The sequence below is a fragment of the Nomascus leucogenys genome, chromosome 24 (genome assembly GCF_006542625.1).
Source record: "Nomascus leucogenys isolate Asia chromosome 24, Asia_NLE_v1, whole genome shotgun sequence".
Classification (NCBI taxonomy): Eukaryota; Metazoa; Chordata; class Mammalia; order Primates; family Hylobatidae; genus Nomascus; species Nomascus leucogenys.
This window is the reverse complement of record NC_044404.1, coordinates 15,533,548-15,560,477: the sequence shown is the minus strand read 5'-3', so window position 1 is coordinate 15,560,477 and position 26,930 is coordinate 15,533,548. Positions and strand designations below refer to the sequence as shown.

Genomic DNA, 26,930 nt, shown 5'->3' with positions numbered 1-26,930 from the left:
GCCTGTTAGAATACCTGGCCTTGTGTAGCCCCCTCCCACCTCAAAAGGGCTGACGTGTGTAACTCATATGGCACTGTGGAAGTGGTGCATGTGACTTCCCAGGGTGAATCATCAAAGATGTTGTGGTTTCTTCTTTGCTCTCCCTTGGATCACTCAGTCTGGGGAAAGCCAACCGCCATGTTGTGAGGACACTCAAGCAGCCCTAGGGAAGGACACACATGGTGAGGAACTGAGGCCTCCAGCCAACAGCCATGTGAGCAAGTCATTCCAGAAGGGGATCCTCGAGCCCTAGTCGGGCTTTAGATGACATGACAGCAGTAGCTCCTGCAACCTCATGAGAGACCCTGAGCCAGACTAAGTCACTCCCAAGTTCCTGAACCACAGAAACTGGGTAAGATAAACATATTTGTTGCTTTTTGGGGATAACTTATGTGACAGCAGATAGCCAATATATTATTGTATTATCACATTGAGAAAAAGTGAGAAGGGTGCATAATGCGGTGGTATTGGATTATCTCATACGGTCCTTTTCTTAGAAAAACATTCATCCTAGTTTTATTGGTGGGTATCAGTCAAGAATCAATGACACATCCTTGATTGTGTAATAAAGAACAACATGATTCAGAATTTCACTGTAAAAATGAGCTTTGTCTGGGGGCACAGTTAAGTTCCTTGGAAACAGACTGCTCTCTCTGGGGCTTGCCTGCGTGCTTTGTGAGGCGGGACCAGAGTGACCTTTTCTCTGGAATGAATTTGGCTCGAATCTCTACCAGATGCCCTGTGTAGTGCAAGGTTGCCCCATTCTGGATGGTGGGAAAGTGAGCTACTCTCAGGCCCTCGTGGGCTTTGAGATGGTTCCCTCTGCGCCTCCCGGGTGGTTCCTTCCCTGCCCACATGCACGTGCTCATCACACCTGACTCTGCTGAAGACTTGAGGGGGACCCTCTGAGATCTCCGGGGTGCTCTCTGTGCAGCCCCCTCCCGCCTGGCATGCCACCCAGCAAACTCAAGCTGTGCTGGCTTCTCCACCTCCATCTCCTCAAGTCGGGCTGACCACTGGGCTCTGTCTGGCTTCCCCTCTCTGCTGTGGTCTGGAAAGTCTATCCAGCACAAGCCAGCCAGGGGCAATGGTAGATTTCATCTTGTTTGTTTCCACTCCCTCCCAGATCACTGTCACATGCTTCTTGGGGCCAATAGATGGAAACCATTATTTCAGACATTTTTTTCTGTTTGTTTTTCATTTGTTTGTTTGAGTTGTTTCAGGCAGGTGAGGAAATCCGCACCCTGTTCCTCCATCTGCCTCTCTTGCCGTGGAAGATGGGGTTTGTGATGTGTTGTGATGGCTTCTGTGAGCCTGGGTCACTGAGTGGCCATAATGACCAAAGCCCCTACTGACCCATGATGGGCCCAGGGTGGAAGCAGGAGATGAATCTGTCTATTGTGAGCCACTGAGACTTGGGGGACTGTTTGTCACTGCAGCATAACCCGGCCCAGTGCTTCTAGAGCTTGAGTGTGCACATGCAGCAGCCGGGAGGCTTGTGAAAATGAAGATTCTGATCGGAAGGTCAGGAGTGGGGCCTGAAATTCCCAGTTTCTCACAAGGATCCAGGTGATGCTGATGCTGCTGGTCCAGGGACCACACTTGGGGCTGTGAGAGTGTAGCCCATCCCAGGCCATACCTGAGCCCAGGTCTATCTGACTCCTTGATTAGAGAAGTGGTGTCTGAGACAGGCTTGCAGCGTGGATGGGGTGTGATGGGCAGACGCTGGGGAGGAGGGCAGGGCCCAGTGAGATCCCCCTGGGATGCCTGGTGCCCAGAGCAGCCCTGCCCGTAGGGCTCACAAGTATCCAAGAACATTCCATGTTAGGGAAGAGCAGAGGTAGAGGCCTGGAGTGGGGAGGGGGACTGCAGAGTGAGGCAGAGGGAAAGCCATGGCCAGGTGGCCTGGGTCCTGCAGAGACAGCCATTGTGTCTGGCTCAATGCTAGGCTCCGCTTTCACAGCCACGGGCATGTTTCCTGCTGTGCAGGGGGGACTTTAGGAGCAATATGCCCAACCCGGACTCATTCCCTCCCCACCACCTGCTTTTCTCTCTTCCCCCTTTCTCTGTCCATGGCCCCATCATCTGCAGGTCTCTAGACATGTCATTCTCTGCCTTAAAAACCCTAACGTGTCCCATCACACTTAGAAGAAAACCCGAATCCCTCCCCTGTAATGTGGCCCTGCCTCCCCCCTGACCCCACCGGGTCCTACAGCCCCTTGTTCCCTGACCCCAGCCACACTCGCTGGCCGCTGCTCCAACACTGTGGCTCAGTCCAGCCTCAGGGCCTTTGCACCCACGCTCTCTGCCCGGCATACTGTTCCCAGGGGCCTCCCAACAGCCCCTCCCACCTCCTCAGAGATATCCCTGCCCAGGCACTAAGCCAGGGGTGTCCAATCTTTTGGCTTCCCTGAGCCACAATGGAAGAAGAAGAATGGTTTTGGGCCACACATAAAATACACTCATGCAAATAATAGCTGATGAGCTAAAAAAAAAAAAAATCTCATAATGTTTTAGGAAAGTTGAGGAATTTGTGTCAGGCCTCATTCAAAGCTGTCCTGAGCCATATGTGGCCCGCAGGTCATGGGCTGGACAAGCTTGCCCTAAGCTATTCCCCTTCACTTCACCCGCTGAAGCACTTCCCCACCACGGTGCCCAGCTTTATTTCCCCCGGAGCACTGATCTCTCTCTGGTACGGGCTTGTTCATTTATCTGTTTACTTCTTATTGTCTGTCATCCTCTCCCAGGTGTGAGCCCCGTGAGCAGAGGGATCTTGACTGTTTGCTCAGGGCTGTCTCTCCCCAGTGCCTAGAACAGTGCCTGGCATCTAGCAGGTGCTCCATAAATGTGTTGAATGAATGAATGAATCCAGGCTAAGAAACAGCTGTGCCCGGCAAGGGTGGGCCATGAGTTGGCTGCCCCATTCCCCACCCAAGTTCTTGAGTATCCAGCTACCTCTCAATTAGCAAAATGCTTTCGCTCCAGCCCAAGAGCATCAGTGTGAGATGGGTAAGAGACTGGGTGCCTTAAATGGGCAACCCCATTTTAGCCACATTCTAGTTTGCATTCACAACAAACTGGCTCATGGGACTGCCTGAACCGCAGCTTGTCCTGTGTGCTACCTGGTGAGGTCCATGCTCAGCAGGCCTTTTAGCTAAGAGATAACATTTGCTCAAATATTTATCAAGGGCTCACTGCAAACCAGGCCCTATGCTAGGAACTGGATGGCACATAAACCTCTGAGGGCAAACTCAGATTCATGGACAGGAGCTGCCTAAAGGGCTGCTGGGAAGAACTCTGAGGCCGCAGCCAAGTTCAGTAACAAAAAGTATGTGGTTGATTGGTAATGTCTGCTGTGGCCAAGAACATTGGGTACGGGAGCGGCAGCTCCTAGGCCCGACTCCAACAAGGGCTCACCTGACGCGATAGCGTTGTCCCTCTTTAAGTTCTCGCCCTCGTTCTTCAGGGATGTGATTTCTGAGTTCCGCTCCGACAGGGTCTGGCATAGCACCTGGCTGTAGCCTTTTTGCAGGGCACTGATCTGTGGGAGGAGGTGGCACAGTCAGAGGGGGGCTGGCCCACATCTGGGAGACACACAGGTACTTCTCACAAGCTTGACAGAAAGATTCAGATTGATTTTTGGCTGGGGTGTTGGGGAAACCAAGCTTTTTAGTTTTAACCAGTGGAAGGGACAGGGGAGAGCCTGTTCCTTCAAGGACCACCACTTCCTATGTCACCGAACATGAACCTTATCTTTGTGCCCATAGGGGCCCAGGCCTGGCTGCCACTGGGGATACCTGGTTCCTTAATGTGCCTTCTGATGACCTTTGGACTCTCAGCCATAAAAAGACCACTAGTTGGTTCCAGGTTGCCCAGTACTGACCAGATACAGAGCAAAGTTCAAGAGAGGGAAGCAGGTTATAAAATTAATTCCCTCAAATGATAACAATAGGTTATATCTCATAGAGCACTCTAGAGCTTACAAAGCCCACTCACAGACACTACTCCTTCAACAGAGCCTCATGGCCTCTCCACAGGAGGCTCCTGGGAATGCTCCCGCATTAGTCTGTTTTCACGCTGCTGATAGAGACATACCCGAGACTGGGAAGAAAAAGAGGTTTAGGCCGGGTGCAGTGGCTCATGCCTGTAATCCCAGCACTTTGGGAGGCTGAGGCGGGCGGATTGCGAGGTCAGGAGATCGAGACCATCCTGGCTAACATGGTGAAACCCCATCTCTACTAAAAATACAAAAAACTAGCCGGGCGTGGTGGCAGGCATCTGTAGTCCCAGCTACTTGGGAGGCTGAGACAGGAGAATGGCGTGAACCTGGGAGGCAGAGCTTGCAGTGAGCTGAGATCACGCCACTGCACTCCAGCCTGGGTGACAGAGCGAGATTCCATCTCAAAAAAAAAAAAAAGAAAAAAAAAAGAAAAAAAGAGGTTTAATTGGAATTACAGTTCCACTGACTGGGGAGGCCTCAGAATCATGGCGGCAGCAAGAGAAAATGAGGAAAAAGCAAAAGCAGAAACCCCTGATAAACCCATCAGATCTTGTGAAACTTACTCACTATAATGAGAACAGCATGGGAAAGACCAGCCCCCATGATTCAATTACCTCTCCCTGTGTCCCTCCTACAATATGTGGGAACTCTGGGAGATACAATTCAAGTTGAGATTTGGTGGGGACACAGCCAAACCATATCATTCTGCCCCTGGCTCCTCCAAATCTCATGTCCCCACATTTCAAAACCAACCATGCCTTCCCAATAGTCCCCCAAAGTCTTAACTCATTTCAGCATTAACCCAAAAGTCAAAGTCTCATCTGCGACCAGGCAAGTCCTTCCCGCCTATGAGCCTGCAAAATCAAAAGCAAGCTAGTTACTTCCTAGGTACAATGGGGGTACAGATATTGGGTAAATACAGCCATTCCAAATGGGAGAAATTGGCCAAAACAAAGGGGTTACAGGGCCCATACAAGTCTGAAATCCAGCAGGGCAGTCAAACTTTAAAGCTCCAAAATGATCTTTTGACTCCAGGTCTCACATCCAGATTACGCTAATGCAAGAGGTGGGTTCCCATGGTCTTGGGCAGCTTTGCCCCTGTGGCTTTGCAGGGTACAGCCTCTCTCCCAGCTGCTTTCACGGGCTGGCGTTGTGTCTGCGGCTTTTCCAGGAGCACGACTCAAGCCATTGGTGGCTCTACCATTCTGGGGTCTGGAGGACGGGGGCCCTCTTCTCACAGCTCCACTAGGCAGTGCCCCAGTAGGGACTCTGTGTGGGGGCTCTGACCCCACATTTCCCTTCTGTACTGCCCTAGCAAAGGTTCTCCGTGAGGGCCCTGACCCCACAGCAAACTTCTGCATGGGCATCCAGGTGTTTCCATACATCTTCTGAAATCTAAGCAGAGGTTCCCAAACCTCAATTCTTGACTTCTGTGCACCTGCAGGCTCAACACCATGTGGAAGCTGCGAAGGCTTGGGGCTTCCACCCTCTGAAGCCACAGCCCGAGCTCTATGTTAGCCCCTTTTAGCCATGGCTGGAGGGGGTAGGATACAGGGCACCAAGTCCCTAGGCTGCACACAGCATGGGGACCCTGGGCCTGACCCATGAAACCACTTTTTCCTCCTGGGCCTCTGGGCCTGTGATGGGAGGGGCTGCTGTGAAGGTCTCTGACATGTCCTGGAGACATTTTCCCCATGGCCTTGGATATTAACATTAGTATCCTTGGTACTTATGCAAATTTCTGCAGCTGGCTTGAATTTCTCCCCGAGAAAATGGTTTTTTCTTTTCTCCTCCATCATCAGGCTGCAAATTTTCTGAACTTTTATGCTGTTTCCCTTTTAAAATGGAATGCTTTTCACAGCACCCAAGTCACCTTTTGAATGCTTTGCTGCTTAGAAATTTCTTCTGCTGGATACACTAAAGTATCTCTCTCAAGTTCAAAGTTCCACAAATCTTTAGGGCAGGGGCGAAATGCCGCCATTCTCTTTGCTAAAACATAACAAGAGTCACCTTTGCTCCAGTTCCCAACAAGTTCCTCATCTCCATCTGAGACCACCTCAGCCTGGCCCTTATTGTCCATATCGCTATCAGGCTTTTTGTCAAAGCCATTCAGCAAGTCTCCAGAAAGTTCCAAACTTTCCCACATTTTCCTGTCTTCTTCTGAGCCCTCCAAACTGTTCCAATCTCTGCCTGTTACTCAGTTCCAAAGTTGCTTCCATATTTTCAGGTATCTTTTCAGCAATGCCCCACTCTATTGGTACCAATTTACTGTATTAGTCTGTTTTCACACTGCTGATAAAGCCATACCCGATACGGGGAAGAAAAAGAGATTTAATTGGACTTACAGTTCCACATGGCCGGGGAGGCCTCAGAATCATGGCGGGAGGCGAAAAGCACTTCTTACATGGCGGCAGCAAGAGAAAATGAGGAAGAAGCAAAAGCGGAAACCCCTGATAAAACCATCAGATCTCATGAGACTTATTCACTATAATGAGAACAGCACAGGAAATACTGGCCTCCATGATTCAATTACCTCCCCCTGGGTCCCTCCCACAACATGTGGGATTTCTGTGGTAGAATTCAAGTTGAGATTTGGTGGGGACACAGCCAAACCATATCAGCTCCCATTTTGCAAGTGAGGAAATCAAGACTCAGAGGGGTGAGGTTGCTTGCTTGGGATTGCACGGATCAGTCGGTGGTAGAGTTACGATCCAAATCCAGGCTTTAGTTGCCTGCTTCCAGTTCTTTCCACGTGGCTCTAGGAACCAGCATTAAGAGCCTGAGGCCGTGGAGCATGGTAGGGACTCAGGAGCCAGAATGCCGTCTGCAAAATCCATCTCTGTGTGAAGGTAGGGAGGACATCAATTCTGTCCCATTTTTTAATTCTGTAAGTGCAGTGACAGTCGTAATTTCAGGGTTGTTGAAAGCATTTTAATAAGTTAGTACATGTAAGAGTACTCAGACCATGCCTGGCTCCCCACATAGATACTAGCTCTGATTATTCTACGGTGCATTTTAGCTTCTGCTTCTCTTGCCTGTCTCCAGGAAGGTAGATTGATAATATTTTTGTGTGCATTTGTAAGCCTTGCCTAGGCTCACTTAAACACCAGTGTGATCGTTATTAAGAGGAGTGCAAGAATCCCTGTGAATCATGACATCGTGTTGTAGGCATATCATAAGATATGACAGGGTGGGAGTGGGGGGACCCCGACAATGCAGACACGGTGTGCCCTGCACCTGACCACCAGGTGGCGCTCATAGTCTGTTTTTAGTGTCTGTCCCTGAAAACCTTGTAGCTATGACGCGGTGGTAGAATTAACAGAAGGATCAAGGTTTCACAATTTCTACGGCCCATTTCGTGCACCAGTCACATTTTCCTTGGGGCATCTGAGACACTGGAGAAGGGGTGCTCACTAGAAGATGGAGGGACACGGGCTGCAATGTCCCAATCCTCTCCAAGGCCACACTTGTGCAGGTCTCCGCTTTGGAAACTTGGAGTGAAAAAAATTATTTCACCTCTTCCTGTTTTCTGTGGGGACATGCAACTCTCCCATAAAAAGCCACTTGGAATTTTTTTTTTTTTAAGTTACAGCTCTTCTCAGCTTCATACTTTTGTTTGTATACCAGAGGCACAACACAGAGAGAAACTTCCAGAAGGGATGGGAAAATACATCCCCCAGACTCCAGTGCTGTCTGACAGATACGAAATGTTTCAGTCTAAGTACCAGAGCTTTAGGATATCAGACTGTGGGAAAACTCCAAGTAGTCTTCAAACATCTTCATCAACTTCATGACCAAAATAAATATCCATATTGTCTATAATTGGCATAAATCCTCAGGTGTTTAGTGCCTATTATACTGTGTAATAAAATGGGCACTGGGTCATAAGAAAGTTAATAGTGCTAGGAAGACTGATTGCTTCAAGATACTAATTCAGCTTCTAATTAGCACAGGCAGTGCAGGCCACATGGCGGTACGCATTGTCTTGGGGTATTGTATCAGATCGAAGGGCTTTGAGAGCAAATCGTTATGCACACACTTTCAGGAGACCCGGGAGAATAAAGTAATCAGAACAATAAATCAACCTGCCATGTGGCTTGTACGTCTGCTTGAATGTTCTATTGGTAACAGAATATTTAAGAGACTAAAATGTGAGCAGATGAAACTTGATTTGGATTCAGACCAACTGCATCCTTTAGCTCAGAGATGCTTTGTTATAAAATATCATCTTTCAATTATGAGCCAAGATCAAAGTGGGGGGAGGAGTATTAATAAGTCAGAGTAATTCTTTCTTTCTTTTTTTTTTTTTTTGAAAGAGAGTCTCGCTCTGTTGCCCAGGCTAAAGTGCGGTGGCATGATCTCAGCTCACTACAACCTCTACCTCCCAAGTTCAAGTGATTCTCCTGCCTCAGCCTCCCAAGTAGCTGGGATTACAGGGCCGCCCCATCACGCCTGGCTAATTTTTGTATTTTTAGTAGAGATGGGTTTCGCCATGTTGGCCAAGCTGGTCTCGAACTCCTGACCTCAGGTGATCGGCCCACCTTGGCCTCCCAAAGTGCTGGGATTACAGGCGTGAGCCACCACGCCCGGCTACAGAGTAATTATTTCTAGATAATTTCTTGGTGAAAGACAAGTTTCCAGATAATGTGAGCACTTTAAACAATACCCAAAATGTGGACACAGACTCAAAGAGATGTGACAGTTACTCATCCTTAACCTTGTACCTGGACAAGACACTTCACTTAGTGCAGGAAAGCTCTGAAATGGGAGAGTTACTGAAAAAGATGGAGATCTGGTTGCAAAACTGGGTTCAGATGAGAAGAGAAAGAGGCTCCTCAATGAGTGAGAGACATGTCCAGGCAGCTGTCTGCAGCAGTATTTCCTATAGGACCAGCTCCTTTCATTGCACTTTCAAAAACAGGTCTGAAGGAGGGTCACTGCCTCAATATTAGGGCATATATTTGTCTGTTTTCTTGTCTACTCTGTCCCCCTCATTGGAACACAACTGTAAGAAGACAAGGATCAGGTCAACCTTGTTCTCTGCCGAATTCCCAGAGCCCAAAAGAGGGCCTGGCACTGGCTAGTCACTCAACAAACATTTGAATGAACAAATGAGTGGATGAATGAATGAATGAACAGACACTGTCCTATTCTGGAAGGTAACTAGGCCCAGCCCTTGCCCTTGTGGGGTTTATAGTCCTGGAAAGACTCTTCTAGGTTCACCATGTCTAACCTAGGCTTTTTCCAGGGCTGAAACTGTGCACCCTGAATTGGGTACAGAAGGGAGAGGCCAAAAGCAGTGAATCGGTGAACAGAGGCCCCAGGCATGTCCACAGTTTAACCAGTATGATGCATTGAGGGTGAAATTCACCAGTGGCCCATTACTCTTTTAACAAATTTGTTGACTGATATACAATATCACTGACCAATTTTGGTTTTTTGAGACGGAGTCTCGCTCTGTCGCCCAGGCTGGAGTGCAGTGGCGTGATCTTGGCTCACTGCAAGCTCTGCCTCCCAGGTTCACACCATTCTACTGCCTCCAGAGCAGCTGGGACTACAGGCGCCCACCACCACACCCGGCTAATTTTTTGTATTTTTAGTAGAGTCGGGGTTACACTGTGTTAGCCAGGATGGTCTTGATCTCCTGACCTCGTGATCTGCCCGCCTCAGCCTCCTGAAGTGCTGGGATTACAGGCGTGAGCCACCGTGCCTGGCCGTCACTGACCAATTTTAAAGTAAAAAAAAAAAAAAAAGGAATTTGAATCAAGTTTCAAGAGAAACATACATGACCGATAAATTCAGAAATTCCAGGTGAAGAATTTTTGTTTGATGAAATTCCCTATAAGTGAACCAGTAACTAACTGCCTTCAGGGTTTGGTAAAGGCCTCTGTGTTTGGAACACTGGGCGGTTCCTTCTCCCCACTTAGCTAACTTCCCATAGCTCTCAATGGCTGGGGCTGGATTTGGGTGAGACGTGGTTACTAAAGTGACAGCATTGCGGGGAAATAGGAAATGGAGGTGAGAACATGGGGTCTGCGAGAAGGGGGACCTGAGTTCAAATTGCACCGCCACCTCTCACATGCTGTGCAAGCTGTAAGCAGTTCTTGGGTGTCTCTGGGCCCGTCTTAGACTTTTTTCTTTCTTTCTTTTTGAGACAGGGTCTCCCTCTGTCACCCAGGCTGAAGTGCAGTGGCACAATCTCAGTTCACTCTAACCTCTGCCTCCCAGGTTCAGCCTCAGCCTCCTGAGTAGTTGGGATTACAGGCATGCACCACCACGCCTGGCTAATTTTTGTATTTTTAATAGAGACGGGGTTTCACCATATTGGCCAGGCTGGTCTCAAACTCCTGACCTCAAGTGATCCGCCTGCCTCGGCCTCCCAAAGTGCCAGATGATAGGTGTGAGCCACCACGCCTGGCCTGGGCCTGCCGTAGACCCTTCATCTGTAGAATGGATGTGTCAGAGGATTGTGAGGTTTAAATAAGCTAATATAAAGTGCTTTGCACTAGTTCTTGCACATGGCCAGTGCTGAACAAAGGCTGATCTTATTCTTACCATGCTAGGAAACTGCCGAATCTCCCAGTCTTGTGGATTTGTGTTCTTGACCAGCATGCTCCACTGACCACACGTTCCCTAACTCTGGGTGGCTCACCTTGGTTGGTGGCCCTGGGGCCTCCCGGGCCTTGGCCTGAGAGCTATGCTGTACCTCTCAGGCTCTGCCTACCTGGCTTTTCAAGCTCTGGATCTCTTTCTGTTTGGCATCGATGTCTTCATCCAGAACCTGACACTTCTGCGAGATCTCCCTCTCATTCTGCCTGGAGGTGGTGGTCTCCGACACCTTCTGACTCAGCTCAGCCACTTCATCCTGCAGGTTTGCTATTATGACGTCTTTGTATTTGGATTCAATTTCACAATCTGAGAGACGGCTGACCTCTTTTCCCAGCAGCAGAATTATTTCATCCTGGGTAGAGATCAGATGGGAAGCTTACTGGGTGTGGGCCTAGGTGTGAGGCTGAGCCCATTAAAAAAAAGGTAGGGGCTGGGTGCAGTGGCTCACGCCTGTAATCCTAGCACTTTGGGAGGCCAAGGTGGGTGGATCGCCTGAGGTCTGGGAGTTCAAGACCAGCCTGGCCAACATGGCGAAATCCCACCTCTACTAAAAATACAAAAATTAGCTGGGTGTGGTGGCGAGCGCCTGTAATCCCAGCTACTTGGGAGGCTGAGACAGGAGAAGCGCTTGAACCTGGAAGGCAGAGGTTGCAGTGAGCCAAGACCATGCCATTGCACTCTAGCCTGGGCAACAAGAGCGAAACTGTCTCAAAAAAAGGTAGGAAAATTATAGTGTAATTCTTTTGGGAAAGTAAGGGCAGGCAGGCAGAGAAAAGGCAGACTTTGAGGCTCTCTCTGTCACTTGGAAACTCATAGAGACGAAAGTTTGGTTAAAATGATTACTTGCGTATAGACTCCTATAATGCATGTGTATACCTTAGAGGGACAGAAACTTTCCTTTCCCCTAAAATTATACTTTCATATGAAGAACCACCATCCCACTTGGGAATTTTTGTTGCCAAAAAGTTTATTTATAATATTTTTAGGAACCAACTTACCAGGCCTCAGTCTAACATCTAGGGACCAAGGAAAGGTAATTAAGGAAATGACTCTATTCAACCACATTCTGACTATAATGGGGCTATTTAACTTTACAAATTTAATACATTCTGAAATAGCTTTTCCCCTTTCCTCTCTTCTGTTATTCCCTGGCTCTTTTGATTATTCACATAAAAATTTATTCCAGGTAACTGAGTCATGAAAAATAAATGAGAGGGGAATGGTGATTTATGTATGTAGGCTCTTGTAAATTTCAGGCTGGAAAAAACTTTGGGCTTGGTAGGCTGTACCCACAGGTATCATTAACCCAGTCCCCCATCTCGCCAAAAGAAAAAGCACTGTAGCCGAAGAATTTGTTAGGTTTCCCAAAAAAGGGGGAAAAAAATCCCCCAAACTTCTCACCAGAACTCATCAATAAAATATCAGGAAGACTGAGAACAAAAATTCCCTGAACGTGATTCATAGGCAGCTCAGAGTTCCTGATCAGTTATTTTGAGAGGAAACTGCCCTCCATGCAATTTTCCACTGGTTGGAAGGAAGTGGGTGGGCAGTTTCTAGACCAGCTCATTGCCTGGGGAGCTCGACCTTCTAGCTTTTGCTAACCTGGGGAACCACAGGGTTTTGGTCATGATGGAGCCCAACTGCTGCCCCAGGGTCTGTCGTTGGGTCCCTGTGAGTGCTTGTGGCAACATTTCAAAGGACAGCCTCAGAGTCCGTGCTCTGGGGCAGCCCCTTGCCTTATCCAATATGAGTTACCCGAGGGCTCCATTTCTAGCCAGGTGTTTGTTCAATATCCACAGAACAAACATGTATTGAGCATCTACTGTATGCCACGCTCATGCTGGGCACTGAAGTATAGAGAAGCCTGCAGCTATGATTCCTGCCTTTCTGGTGAGGACCCTGTGACTCCCTTGAGGGAGCACCCCCGACCCTTCCACATGGTCTTGGTAGGAGGGTCAGTTATGTGCCCTGATCCTTCCTGTTCCACCTGCCATTGTGCATGTGACCCAGCCTGGTCAATTGGCATTTTCTCAGAGATTTCAGGTATTACTTAAAAGAGGAAGAAGCTCTTGCTTCCTTTTGGATCATAAACTTTAAGCTTACAGACTTCAGTTTGTCTGCAGTCATGTTTTCCAACATAAGAAGCCAGCCTGCTGCAGAAAACAAAACTATGAAGGAAACAGTGGAGAAACTGATAGCGGGGGAGGGGAAGCTGATCATTCAAGCTCCTGGATCCAGTCATGCCTGAAGTTGGTTGGCCTTTACATTTTCCAGTAAGATAAGACAATAAATGCTTTCTTTCTTTCTTTCTTTTTTGAGACAGGGTCTCGCTCTGTCACCCAGGCTGGAGCACAGTGGTGCAATCACAGCTCGCTGCAGCCTTGATCCCCTGGGCTCAAGTGATTCTCCCACTTCAGCCTCCCTAGTAGCTGGGACTATAGGCAAGTTCCACTATGTGTGGCTCGTTTTTTTGTTGTTGTTGTTTGTTTTTTGTTTTTTTTTTTTTTTTTTTTTTTTTTTTTTCAGAAATCGAGTCTTACTATGTTGCCCAGGCTGGGCTTGAACTCCTGGGCTCAAGTGATCCTCCTGCTTGGCCTCCCAAAGTGCTGGGATTACAGGCGTGAGCCACTGAACCCAGCCTATTTTTTCTTAAATCAATTTGTTTATTGTCACTTGCACTTGAAGGAGTCCTGACAAGCCAGGGCATAAATATTTCATAAATAGTAAAAATTTAGAAATGTGGTTTGATCCTATTTCCAGCTTAACAACTGTGGTGGATTAAAAATGGCTACAAATAACTGTGCAGCTTCTGCCATCAAGCAGTGGAGTCTATTTTCCCCAGCCCCTAAATCTAGGCTGGCCCTGTGATCTGCTTTGACCAAGAAAAAGTGATAGACATGATACTGGGTGGTCTCCAAGCAAGTTCTTAAGGGGCTGTACCGCTTCTGTCCTGGCCCTCTGGAAACCCAGAGGCCACTGTACTGCTATGAAGAAGCCCAGGATGAAAAGCCATGTGCAGAGAGGGCTCACAATTCCAAGTGTCCTTTAGTGCTGATTTTTAGTGGTGAGATTTTGGTACACCTATCACCCGAGCAGTATACACTGCATCGTATTTGTAGACTTTTATCCCTCGCCCTGCTCCCACTCTTCCCCCTAAATCTCCAAAGTCCACTGTATCACTCTTATGCCTTTGCATCCTCATAGCTTAGCTCCCACATATCAGTGAGAACATACGATGTTTGGTTTTCCATTCCTGAGTTACTTCACTTAGGATAATAGTCTCCAATCTCATCCAGGTCACTGCAAATGCTGTTAATTCATTCCTTTTTATGGCTGCATAGTATTCCACTGAATATATATACCACAGTTTCTTTATCCACTCATTGATTGATGGGCATTTGGATTGGTTCCGTGATTTTGCAATTGTGAATTGTGCTGCTATAAACAGGCATGTGCAAGTATCTTTTTCGAATAATGACTGTTTTTCCTCTGGGTATATACCCAGTGGTGGGATTGCCGGATCAAATGGTGGTTCTGTTTTTAGTTCTTTAAGGCATCTCCATGCTGTTTTCCATATTGGCTGTACTAGTTTACTCATGTAACCAAATACCTCCTATATCGCAATAAATTATGGAAAAATTACAAAAAGTAAACTAATAAAAACTCTATAAAAACTTAAAAAAAATAAATCTGTCTGTGGGAAGAAACTAAAAAAACAAAAACAAGCAAAAAAACTAATTCCAGGTGTCCCAACCAAGGTCCCAAGACATGGGAATGAGGCCTTCTGAGACCATCAGCCCCTGTCACGCCACGGATTGACTGCAGTTGCATGAGTGAGGCAGAAGACACCGGCAGGAGAACCTTCCAAGGCAACCCATAGAATTGTGGGAAATAAATTGCTGTTTTAAGCCACTAAGTTTTGGGCTAGCTTGTTTACAGCAGTGGGTAACTGACAGAGCATCCAAACCTGACTTCCCACCTTCCTCACCATTGCTGCAGACTCCTGGACTTGTCACTCCCAAGTGTGATAAGCGCTCCAGGTGGTTCTGCTCCTTACAGACTCTGAGAATTGCTGCAAGGTCAGCCCTGATCTTTAGGGGAAGCAAGTCATTGTTGGATCATTGCTTTTAGTATTAGGTTGGTGCAAAAGTAGTTGATCATAATATAATTTTCAGGTTGTGGCTAAGTGAGGCAAAATCAACCTGGATCCATCCTTCCCAAGTTTGCTTCAATTTATCTGTTCTGACCTCTCTTCCTGTCTCACTCCCTAAACCTCTCTGGTTCTTTAACAAGTCTTTCTCATTTGCTTAGTCATCTCTGACCTCAGCTCTCACTTCCTCCTACTAGGGAAGTTAACCAGACCTGGGTGTGAATCTCAATTCTGCCCCTTGTACTGTGCAACCTTGGGCAAGTTACTTAACTTCTCTGAGCTCCAGTTTCCTCATTGTTAAGTGATGGTGATAAAAAACCTATTTTGAAGACAGCAAAGATTAAATGAGTGAATGAATGTTAAGTACACAGGACACAGTCCAGCTCACAGTAGATGCTTAATAAACAGTGGTTGCGGAGGTCATAATTTAGAATAAAACATTTGGTTGAATGTCTTGGGGAATAAGAGGTGGTTTCTTGGAAGCAGGATAAGGGTACCCCTGGGCCACAGAGAACAGGCATCAGCAAGTCCCTCTGCAGTGCGCTCGCTGCTGCAGCTCCACCCTTCCCCAGACCCCTCCCTTACCTTGTCCTGCTGGGCCAAGTCCTCCTCCACATAAATCTCCACGGGGGGAGCTGCCCCAGGAATCCCCTCGGCCACTGATTTTTCCGACAGTTTCATGGCATTGGTCCACACTAAGGCGTGAGATCAGCAGAGAGCACAAAAGACATCATGAGTTTCCCTGAGGCCTGAAGAAGATGTTCACATTAGCCTTCCTGTTTGTTTCCCCCCAGAGATTGACATTTTATGTAATTTAAAAATTACAGGCTGGGCACAGCGGCTCACACCTGTAATCCCAGCACTTTGGGAGGCCAAGGCGGGTGGATCATGCGGTCAGGAGATTGAGACCATCCTGGCTAACACGGTAAAACCCCGTCTCTACTAAAAATACAAAAAATTAGTCGGGCGTGGTGGCGGGCGCCTGTAGTCCCAGCTACTCGGGAGGCTGAGGCAGGAGAATGGTGTGAACCTGGGAGGCGGAGCTTGCAGTGAGCCGAGATTGCGCCACTATACTCCAGCCTGGGCGACAGAGTGAGACTCCGTCTCAAAAAAAAAAAAAAAAAATTACAAAGTGGTGTATGTGTTCACTGAAAAGCAGTGAAAGCATCACAGAAGTACTAGAAAGAGAAAGGGCCACCTCCTTCCTTCTTCCTTTGCTAACTGTGCTATTACCCAATGTGATGTGTCTCTTTCCAGATCTTTCTCCTATGCCACAGAAGAGCTGACGATCTTGGGCAGATCGTTTAATCTCTCGGGCAGGTCATTTAATCTCTTTCAGCCTTAGTTTCCACACATATCATTTAGGGGCATGAATAGTCTCTATCATAAAGGGCTACTGTGAGGAGTAAATGAAACGTTAGGCAGAGCAGGGATTGGCAAACTACAGCCCTGGGGCTGAATCCAGCCTATAACTGAAAGTACAGTTTTATTGGAATGTGGCCACAGTTACTCATGTATGTATCATCTATGGCTGCTTTTGTGCCACAAACACAGAGTTGAGTAGTTGCAACACAGACTGTATGGCCCTCAAAGCCTTATTTATATCTGGTTCTGTGATATTGGGATTTATAACAAGAAATAGATACAGCTGGCCCCCCATATGTGTGGGTTCCACATTTGTGGAGTTAACCAACTGTGGATTGAAAATATATATGTATGTGTATGTATATATATATATATATATATATTTAGAGAGAGAGAGAGACAGACAGACAGACAGGGTCTTGCTCTGTCACCCAGGCTAGAGTGCAGTAGCATGATCATGGGTCACTGCAGCCTTGACCTCCTGGGCTCAATTGATCTTCCCACTTCAGGCTCCCAAGTAGTTGTGACTACAGGTGCATGCTACTGTGCTTGGCTAATTTTTAATTTTTTGTAGAGACAGGATCTTGTTGTGTTATCCAAGCTGGTCTCAAACCTCTAAGCTTAAGTGATCCTCCTGTCTCAGCCTCCCAAAGTGCTGGGATTACAGATGGGAGCCACTATGCCTGGCCAAAAATATGTCTTAAAAACCCAATAAAAAATAACAATACAACAATAAAAATACAGCATAAACAACTAGTGACATGGCATTCATATCGTATTTTGTAAGTGAGGGAACTGAGGCACAGGGATGTCAAGTACTTGCCGAAGGTCCCACAGCTGGTGAGTGATAGAGTCAAGATTTGAACTCAAGTTTGTCTGACCCAGAGCCTGTACTCATAACCATTACGCAGTAAATGTATTGACCTTCATGATATAGTGTTACATTTTAAAAAGTAGGATACCAGTGTTAGGGTCAAACAATCTCATTATTATTCCATTACTTACAGTATATATAAATCAGGATGGTATCTTTAAGAATCACCCCACGCATTTCCATTCTCCATTCTAATTCTTCCTCCCTCACCTGTATGAGCTTTGCCATTAAGATTCGGCCTTAGAGCTGCGGCCTTACTGCCTGTTCGAGGAGAAGGGCGAGCACCACCAAGACGGGGGCCTTGACCAGGGTGATTCTGCCCCTCAGGTGACATTTGGTAACATCTTGGGACAATTTTGAGTATCACAGCTTGAGTGGGGGAGAACTGCTGAGAGCATCGAGTGGGTAGAAGCCAGGGATGTTGCTAAACACTCAACAATGCACAGGCCGGACCAGGCTTGGTGGCTCACACCTGTAATCCCAGCACTTTGGAAGGCTGAGGCAGGCAGATCACTTGAGGACAGGAGTTCAAGACCAGCCTGGCCAACATGGTGAAACTCTACCTCTTCTAAAAATACACAAATTAGCCAGGTGTGGTGGCAGGTGCCTGAATCCTAGCTACTTGGGAGGCTGAGGCAGGAGAATCGCTCGAACCCGGGAGGTAGAGGTTGCACTGAGCCAAGATTGCACCACTGCACTCCAGCCTGGATTACAGAGTGAGCCTCTGTCTCAAAATCAATGCACGGGACAGCCCCACAACAAACAATTATCTGGCCCCAAATGTCAGCAGTGCCAAGATTGAGAAACCCTAACCTAGAATAAATAAGTCCTTGGCTTTGCGTTTCCAAATAGAATTTTTCAAATCGAAAGCAAAGCAATGGTCTAAAGGCAAAACACTTTTGTTTGAAGAGTCCAGCTTTGGTAAGAGAGGAAAGGTCTTCCTCAGATTCCTCAAAAATGGGTGCTTTCAATGAAGAGCCAAACTGGAGGCCTGGAGCCGGCAGTGTTCTCCTGAGCCTGGAGCAGAGAGGCCCGGGTCTGACACAGGGGAACTCCTCACTACAGGAAGATGCAAGCCCCTCTCCGCATCAGGGGAATGCGGTGGAAGTTTGGGAGCAGACATCATGGTGCCTTCCCAACCCAGATGACACCCCGGTGGGAGGCTGCAGTGGAGAAGCCCAGGCAGATCTGAGGGCCTCAAAGCCTTCGGACCATTCATGGCTCACTCACTTCCCAAGTTTAACATGGCACTGGAGAAACAGGTGGAGAAATCTACTCATCAAAGACTGAGTGAAAAAAGAAAGAAACAGCACCTGTGTCTACCAATGGATGAATGGATAAAGAGAAATCTGTGATACATTCATGGAATGTGACTCAATGATAACAAGAAACAACTTTGTTTGTTTGTTTGTTTTTTGAGGTAGAGTCTCGCTCTGTTGCCCAGGCTGGAGTACAGTGGCACACTCTCGGCTCACTGCAACCTCTGCCTCCCGGGTTCAAGCAATTCTCCTGCCTCAGCCTCCTGAATAGCTGGGATTACAGGTGCACACCACCACACCCAGCTAATTTTTGTATTTTTAATAGAGATGGGGTTTCACCATGTTGATCAGGCTGATCTCAGGCTCCTGACCTTGTGATTCGCCCTCCTTGGCCTCCCAAAGTGCTGGGATTACAGGTGTGAGCCACCGTGCCTGGCCACAAGGAACAACTTGTAAGACATACAGCAAAATGGATGAATCTCAGAAATATGCAGAGTGAAAAAAGCCTCACATGAAAAACATACACGACATGATTCCATGTATTTGAGAATCTAGAACAGGAATCTCTAATCCGTGGTGGAAAAAGAATTTGGAAGAGTAGTTACCTCTAGAGGAAGGGGTTGGGAACTGACTTGGAAGGGACCTGAGGGAGCTTCCTGGGGTGATGGTGATGTTCTTGACAGGGGTTTGGGTTACAAAGGTGTATACAATTGTCAATACGTAGTGAGTGTTCACACAAGATCTGTGCATTTCATTGAGTGGCAGCCAGTCTCCAAGATGACCCTGGTGATTCTTGTCCCTGTATTCATGCCCCTATATAGTCACCTCCAATGCTGGATGAAGCTTGTATTAATATGCTCAGGTTGCCATAACAAAATACCACAGACTAGGGGGCTCAATAACAGAAATTAATTTTCCTTTATTAAATTTTTAATTTTTTCTTTTAAAAATAGAGATGGGGTCTTGCTATGTTTCCCCAGCTGGTCTTGAACTCCTATCTTCAAGGGATCCTCCTGCCTCAGCCTCCCAAACTGCTGGGATTACAGGGGTGAGCCACTGCACCAATTTATTTTTTCAAGTTTTAGAGGTTGCAAGATCAAGGTGTTGGCTGGGTGGCTTCTCCTGAGGCCTCTCTCCTTGGTTTGCAGACGGCCACCTTCTCATTATGTCCTCACATGGTCTTTCCTCTGGTGTCACTTGTGTCCTAATCGCCTCCTCTCACAAGGACAACAGTCAGATTGGATTAGGGCCCACCCTAACTACCTCATTTTAACTTAATTACCTCTTTAAAGGCAGGTGGATCACCTGAGGTCAGGAGTTTGAGACCAGCCTGGCTAACATGGTGAAAACTCATCTGTACTAAAAATACAAAAAATTAGCCGGGCGTGGTGGCAGGCGCCTGTAGTCCCAGGTACTCGGGAGGCTGAGGCAGGAGAACGGCATGAACCTGGGAGGCGGAGCTTGCTATAAGCCAAGATTGCGCCACTGCACTCCAGCCTGGGCGACAGAGCGAGACCATCTCAAAAAAAAAAAAAAAAAAAAAACCCACAAAAATTAGCCAGGCCTGGTAGTGGGTGCCTGTAATCCCAGCTACTCGGGAGGCTGAGGCAGGAGAATCACTTGAACCTGGGAGGCAGAGGTTTTAGTGAGTCAAGATCATGCCACTGCACTCCAACCTGGGTGACAGAGTGAGACTCAGTTTCAAAAAGAAAGAAAAAAAGAAAAGAAGGAAGGAAGAAAGAAAGGCACTCTCTCAATACAGTTAGGTTCTGTGGTACTGGGGATTAGGACTTCAACATATAAATTTTGAGAGAACACAATTCAGCCGTAACAGAGCTTATCTATGTAACCAAGGCTACTGGAGAAATGATGGAGTTTGACTCCTGAGGCTGGATCTTAAGAGACATGTGGCTGCTGCTTTTCTCTCTAGGACCACTCTTTTGGAGGAAGCTGGCAGCCATTTCATGAGGAGACTCAAGCAGCCTAGGAGAGGTAGTAGTGGTGAAGAACTGAGGCTTCCTGCTGTCACTAGTGAGGAACTGAGGCCTCTTCACACACGGATGTGAGTGAACTACCCAGGAGATGTGTCCTCCAGCCCCAGGCAGGCCTTCAGAGGACTGCAGCTCTCGTCAAAAGCTTAATGCAACCTCCTGAGAGTCCCTGAACCATAGCCATCCTGCTAAACTACTCCCAAATGCCTGACCCCCAGAAACTGTGTAAGATAATGCATAGGGTTTTGGTTTGTTTCAGGTGCTATATGTTAGAGTAATTGGTTATAAATTGGTAACTAATACACACTGTATGTTAATTTTACACAAAAAGACAAAAACTGTTGAACTCCAGTTAATGGTATACGTGCTCCATTAACTCCAGTTAATGGTATAATGTTTAGGGGGAAGTCCACAGCTGTAGGAAACTTATTTTAAAATGTATCCAAAATTAAGATGAATTAATGAATTCACAAAATGATTGATAGATATTCAATAAGAGTATAGCAAAATGGGCCAGGTGTGGTGGCTCACGCCTGTAATCCCAGCACTTTGGGAGGCCAAGGTGGGCGGATCACTTGAGGTCAGGAGTTTGAGACCAGCCTGGCCAACATGGCAAAACCTCGTCTCTACTAAAAATACAAAAATTAGCTGGGCATGGTGGTGTGTGCCTGTAATCCCAGCTACTTGGGAGGCTGAGGCAGGAGAATCGCTTGAACCCAGAAGGTGAACTCCAGCCTGGGCAACAGAGTGAGACTCTGTCTCAAAAAAAAAAAAAAAAAAAGAGTATAGTGAAATGTTAATGGTAGATTTAGGTGGGGAGGGGGTCATTGTAAAATTATTTTTACTTTGCTGTATGTTTAAAAAATGTTCATATTAAGGCCAGGCGCGGTGGCTCACGTCTGTAATCCCAGCACTTTGGGAGGCCGAGGTGGGCAGATCACAAGGTCGGGAGATCGAGACCATCCTGGCTAACATGGTGAAACCCCGTCTCTACTAAAAACACAAAAACAAAAAATTAGCCGGGTGTAGTGGCGGGTGCCTGTAGTTCCAGCTACTCGGGAGGCTGAGGCAGGAGAATGGTGTGAACCCGGAAGGCAGAGCTTGCAGTGCACTGAGATGGTGCCACTGCCGAAATCCTGCCACTGCACTCCAGCCTGGGCGACAGAGGGAGACTCCGTCCAACAACAACAACAAAAAATGTTCATATTAAAATGTTGGGGGAAAATGGCTGAGTCACTTCTCAATGTGGGTGGTAGGTATGTGATGGTGATGATGTAAACCGTGGAGACACATTGCCTTTACTCTTCAGCTTGCATATGTCACAATAATAATTATTTTAGTGACTGAAGAAGGTGACTATGTGAATGGTCTTGAGCAAGACTGGAAAAAGATATGGAAGCCTCTGGGAGATACCTGGGGACTCAGAAGGGCCTGGGGCTGGGACAAAGAGGACAGAGAATGGGACCTTGATGCCAGAGGCTAGGGAGGAACTCTGGGAACCATGCCTGGGGACTAAACTGACCAGCTCTTCTGCTGGTGAGGCTGCTGAGGCCAAGAGGACAGTGACAGATGGGAAGTTTCCTCCCCAAGTGCCATGAGGCTTTCAAGGGGTAGTGGGGAAGGAAGGACACCCTGACGGTTGTGTGTGTCCCAGAGTGACCAGGCTGTGAGTGGGCTGTCACCGAGCTCACCAGCCTTAAATGGGACCGAAAAACGTTAGATTAGATGGGACTGAATACACTTCCTCAGGAGAAGTCATTTTCCTTGATAAGTGTCAGTCTCCTCTGACCTGTAAAATGGTGGTAAAATATTTTAAAAACTCCTAGGGCTGTTGGGGGCAAAGGGGATTGCAATTACTAATATTTTTGCACAACTGAGTCAAAGTGTGTTGACATGATCCCGTGACACACTCATATGTACACACACACAGAGGCAACACCCACTGCAGGTGCCCTGGTGTGTGTATACGGACACAGCACAGAGGCAACACCCACTGCAGGTGCCCTGGTGTGTGTATATGGACACAGCACAGAGGCTGGAGGGATACGCAGCACAGAGTCAACAGGGAGACCCTGGGGATAAGGATTACAGCTGATTTTTAACTGTTTTCTTACTTTCTGCTTAACCTGAATTTATTTTTATTTTTTACAATTGAACATGTTCTACTTTTAGAATCAGAAAGTAAACCAAAGCCAAGACCCATCCACATGGCCGTGAACCACCCCCAAGCCACCGATGGCAGCCCTGACGCATACCTTGCTTGATGACGGGGGGCTTGCGGGCATCGTCCACCACGAACGAGAACATCTCCTTGCTGGCGCTCACAGGCCGCCTGTGGGAGGCCGGCAGGACCACAGTGGGTCTGGGGAAGGCCTGGGACCAGCTCCTCTGCATCGGTGCTGGCTGGACGCCTTGGTGGAAGGGGATATGTGGCGGTGGGAGGGCCTGGTTTGGCTGCTGTGTGCCACGAGGTGGCTGTGGCCCTGGCCATGGTGCTGGGCCCCTCATCCATGGGAAGGAGACCTGCAGGGGCAGACAAGGGTCAGGGGAGGTTATGACCAGCTGGGATGGTCTCCATTTCTTTGTCCCAGCCATAGCATTGCTGCCCAAGGTCTTGGTTTATGAGTCACTTCCGGTCAGGCATGGTGGCGCACAACTCTAATCCCAACACTTTGGGAGGCCAAAGTGGGAGTCTAGCTAGCTTGAGTTCAGGAGTTCAAAACCAGCCTGGGCAACATGGCAAAACCCTGCCTTACCAAAAATTCAAAAATTAGCTGGGCCTTATGGCCTATGCCTGTAGTCCCAGCTACTTGAGAGGCTGAGGTGAGGATCACCTGAGCCCAGGAAGTAGAGGCTGCAGTGAGCTGTGATAGCACCACTGCACTTCATCCTGGGCGACGGAATGAGACTCTGTCTAAAAAATAAACAAACAAAAAAACAATGAGTCACTTCCCCCAGGAAGCCTTCTTGGACTCTCCTCAAGTTTGGGATGGGGGTCCCTGCCTGGACCACACGGCACACGATCACACCACCATTGAGTGAATGCGTGCTTTACCCAGGCGTCCTGCCGAAAGAGTCACCTTCATTAACTCATTTAATACACTCAACAGTTTGCGATATCAACACTCGGAGGACACAGGCCGGGCAAGAACAAGGGACTCTGAACACCACAGATGTGGTATCGATCTGCTGAGCCAGGAGAATGTCCCCTCTAAGGGATTAGGGACTTTTCATCTACCTTTCTTACCACTGTATCCTCAGCCCCTAGAATAAATGCTTGGCACATACCTAGTAGGTCCTCAAATGTTGGTCAAAATAACAGACAAGCCAACCACTGAGATTCCAGTCCAGCTCCCTGGGACTCCACAGCCTTTTCTCTTTCTGTCCACACTGTGGGTCCCTCTATCCCTCAAAATTCAGAGCTCTGGGATTGCAGGGACGCTGACTGTCTGATTAGCCTTTGCTTTTCCACACCAGCACACCAGATTGTGGCAGAGGCCCCGGGGAAGATGCTACAGCTACTTTCTGTGGAGAGCATGTCAAAATCCATCTAACCATGGATGAGCAAACGTGGAGTGGTGCTGACACCTGGCTTTTGCCATGGATTAATGCTTTAGTGGTGGTTTCTCCCTGGTGCCTAGTGGTTGAAGGTGGCATTGATGAGCACTATCGCTTATTGCACTGAGCTTATTGATTCCTCATCATGACCCTTTGTGTGAGGGTTCTCCTTATTCCTATGTTAGAAGTGAGGCTTGGAGAGGTTAAGGGATTTACCCAACACAGGCAGTGGTGGACAGGGAACTGGGATCAAGATCTGATGGCCTATCCCTCCTCTCTTTCTTTCTCTCTCTCTCCCCTCCTCTGTCTCCCAATCCTCTTGGCACAAACAACGCTTTCCAGGTAGAGCTAAATTCAAAGGTTTGCTTCCTAGGCAAGAACTCATCCCTATTTTCCCAGGGCTCATGGTTCTCCTTCTGTAGCCCAGAGACAAGATGAGCTCAGACACACACAATGAGGAAAAGGACAGAATGCTTCCCAAATCAGAGCTCCAGCAGACAGCACCTCCTAGAACTTCAGCTGGGTTTTATTGAAGAGGAGGTCTCTCCACTCACTCAGGATCCTAATCTCCAAGCTGCAGTCTGTCTACAGCTGCTCAGGGATCCTATGCATTCCCCCCAAGGCTTTCTTGGAGTCAGCGAGGACTGTTCTAGGAAATCTGGCACCAAACTCCGATCGCCTGGTGATATACGGTTTGGCTGTGCCCCACCCAAATCTCATCTTGAACTGTAGTTCCCACAATCCCCTTAGGAGGGACTGGGAGGGACCTGGTGGGAGGTAATGGAATCATGGGGGCAGTTACCTCCATGCTGCTGTCGTGATAACGAGTGACTTCTTGTGAGATCTGATGGTTTTACAATGGGCTTTCCCCACCCCCTTGCTCTGCACTTCTCCTTGCTGCCGCCATGTGAGGAAGGACACGTTTGCTTCCCCTTCTGCCATGGTTGTAAGTTTCCTGTGGCCTCCTCAGCCCTGGGGAACTGTGAGTCAATTAAACCTCTTCATTTTTAAATTACACAGTCTCTGGTATGTCCTTATAGCAGTGTGAGAACGGACTAATACATCTGGGGACACCTGGCCAGGCATTCATAACGACACTGGCCCACTTGAAATCTGTTTTCAGGAGTGGGTCTGGGCAGAGTTCCAGAACTCTGTTACCTTATGTGTAGTTTCCCATTTCTCTCCACTGCCAACATCTCAGCCTCTCCACCTACCCTCTTTTCTGTTCTTTGATTTCAGAAGCTGAGCCACTGTGCCCCTGCCCTGGACTGACTTCTCCATCCATCATGTCCCTCCCCATCCTCAGGGCTGTCTTGCCTCACTCATTCCCATGACCTTTTCCTATGGGTTTAATAAGTACTCATTGAATGAATGGGCTGAAGGTGAGATCGGGCAAACTCCAATGCGTTTTACTCCAGCCTTCTGGAACACAAATGTAGAGATTATTGGTTGTGGTGGAGGAATCCACTTTCATGCTAGGACATTCAGTGGGCGGGGCTCTAAGGTAAGGGTGCCTCATGCCAACTAACTGCACAGGTTCTAATGGGAGTGAGCATGTCTCCTGCCTCAAGGGCAACATTTCTGCAGTGGCCAGGCCAGAACCCACTCAGCATCTTTTGGAGACTATGGGTAAATCTCCCTCCCTCTCTCGGCCCATTGTTGTAGGTGGGACTAAGCAACAAATCACATTCACTGGCCACAGTGATTGGCCAGGGGTGGGGCATGTGATCCAATCAGAGCCAAGGAGACTAGGCTGGACACCAGACTCTCTAGCCACAGAGACCTGGGGAGTTGAAAATGTAGCCAGCACCAAGGGGTGCAGCCCAGACGTGGAGAGAGGGAAGGTGGTTTTCTTTTCTCCATTTTTTTTGAAACAGGGTCACTCTGTCATCCAGGCTGGAGTGCAGTGGTGCAATCACAGCTCACTACAGCCTAACCTTGTGGGCTCAGGTGATCCTCCTGCCTCAGCCTCCCAAGTAGCTTGGACTATAGACACAGGCCACAAGGCCCAGCTAATTTTTGTATTTTTTGTTAAGACGGGGTTTAGCCATGTTGTGCAGGCTAGTCACAAACTCCTGGGCTGAAGTGATCCTCCTGCCTCAGCCTCCCAAAGTGCTGGGATTACAGACATGAGCCCCAACACCCAGTCTGTTTTTGCTTAATTGTAAAAAAATACATAACAAAATCCTCCATCTTAACCATTTTAGGTGTACAGTTCAGTATTTTTAAGTAAAGTCTAACTGCTGTGAAACAGATCTCCAGAACTTTTTCATCTTGCAAAAGTGAAAATATATTCTCATTAAATAACTCTCCCTTCTCCTCTCCTAAGAGCCCCTGGTAACCACCATTCCCCTTCTATTTCTATGAATTTAAATACTCTTTGTCCCTCATATAAGTGGATTCATACAACATCTGTCCTTTTGTGATGGGTTTATTTCACTTAGCACAATGTCCTTGGGATTCATCCATGTTGTAGCATGTGTCAGAATGTCCTTCCTTTTCATGGCTGAATAATATTCCATTGCATGGACAAATCACAGTTTATTTATCCATTCGTCTGTCCATGGACACTTGGGCTGTGTCCATCTCTTGGCTATTGTGCATAATGAACAAACAGAGAAGCTGGTTTTGAGCCCTGGCTCGCGTTGCACCCTGCACTAACTGCTCAGTACTGTGAGGCTAGTTTGAGCTGGTTTTGTCACTTGCAGCCCCCACAGTGCTAATGAGAGGGTCTCTAAAGGGGCCGGTGCATGACCTGTAAATGCAGCAAAGACTGCAATCAGCTCTTCCAGTTAAAAAAAAAAGTTTTATTTATTTATTTATTTATTGAGATGGAATTTCGCTCTTGTCACCCAGGCTGGAGTGCAGTGGTGTGCTCTTGGCTCACTGCAACCTCTGCCTCCTGGGTTCCAGGGATTCTCCTGCCTCAGCCTCCCAAGTAGCTGGCATTATAGGCAGGCGCCACCATGCCCAGCTAATTTTTTGTATTTTTAGTAGAGACAGGGTTTCACCATGTTGGCCAGGCTGGTCTTCAACTCCTGACCTCAGATGATCCACCCGCCTCGGCCTCCCAAAGTGCTGAGAT

At 47.7% G+C, this 26,930-nt stretch overlaps 1 protein-coding gene across 1 annotated transcript in view; it reads right to left on the bottom strand.

Moving 5' to 3' along the window:
- The window catches only part of FHAD1 (forkhead associated phosphopeptide binding domain 1), a 144,970-nt gene that overhangs the window by 84,935 nt on the left and 33,105 nt on the right, over positions 1-26,930 (bottom strand). The window contains exons 3-6 of the mRNA XM_030805368.1: positions 22,543-22,810; positions 15,384-15,493; positions 10,764-11,000; positions 3,457-3,580 (exon numbers count right to left, since the gene is read on the bottom strand). Coding sequence (XP_030661228.1) covers positions 3,457-3,580; positions 10,764-11,000; positions 15,384-15,493; positions 22,543-22,810 — 739 coding nt within the window. The remainder of the gene's footprint in view (positions 1-3,456; positions 3,581-10,763; positions 11,001-15,383; positions 15,494-22,542; positions 22,811-26,930) is intronic.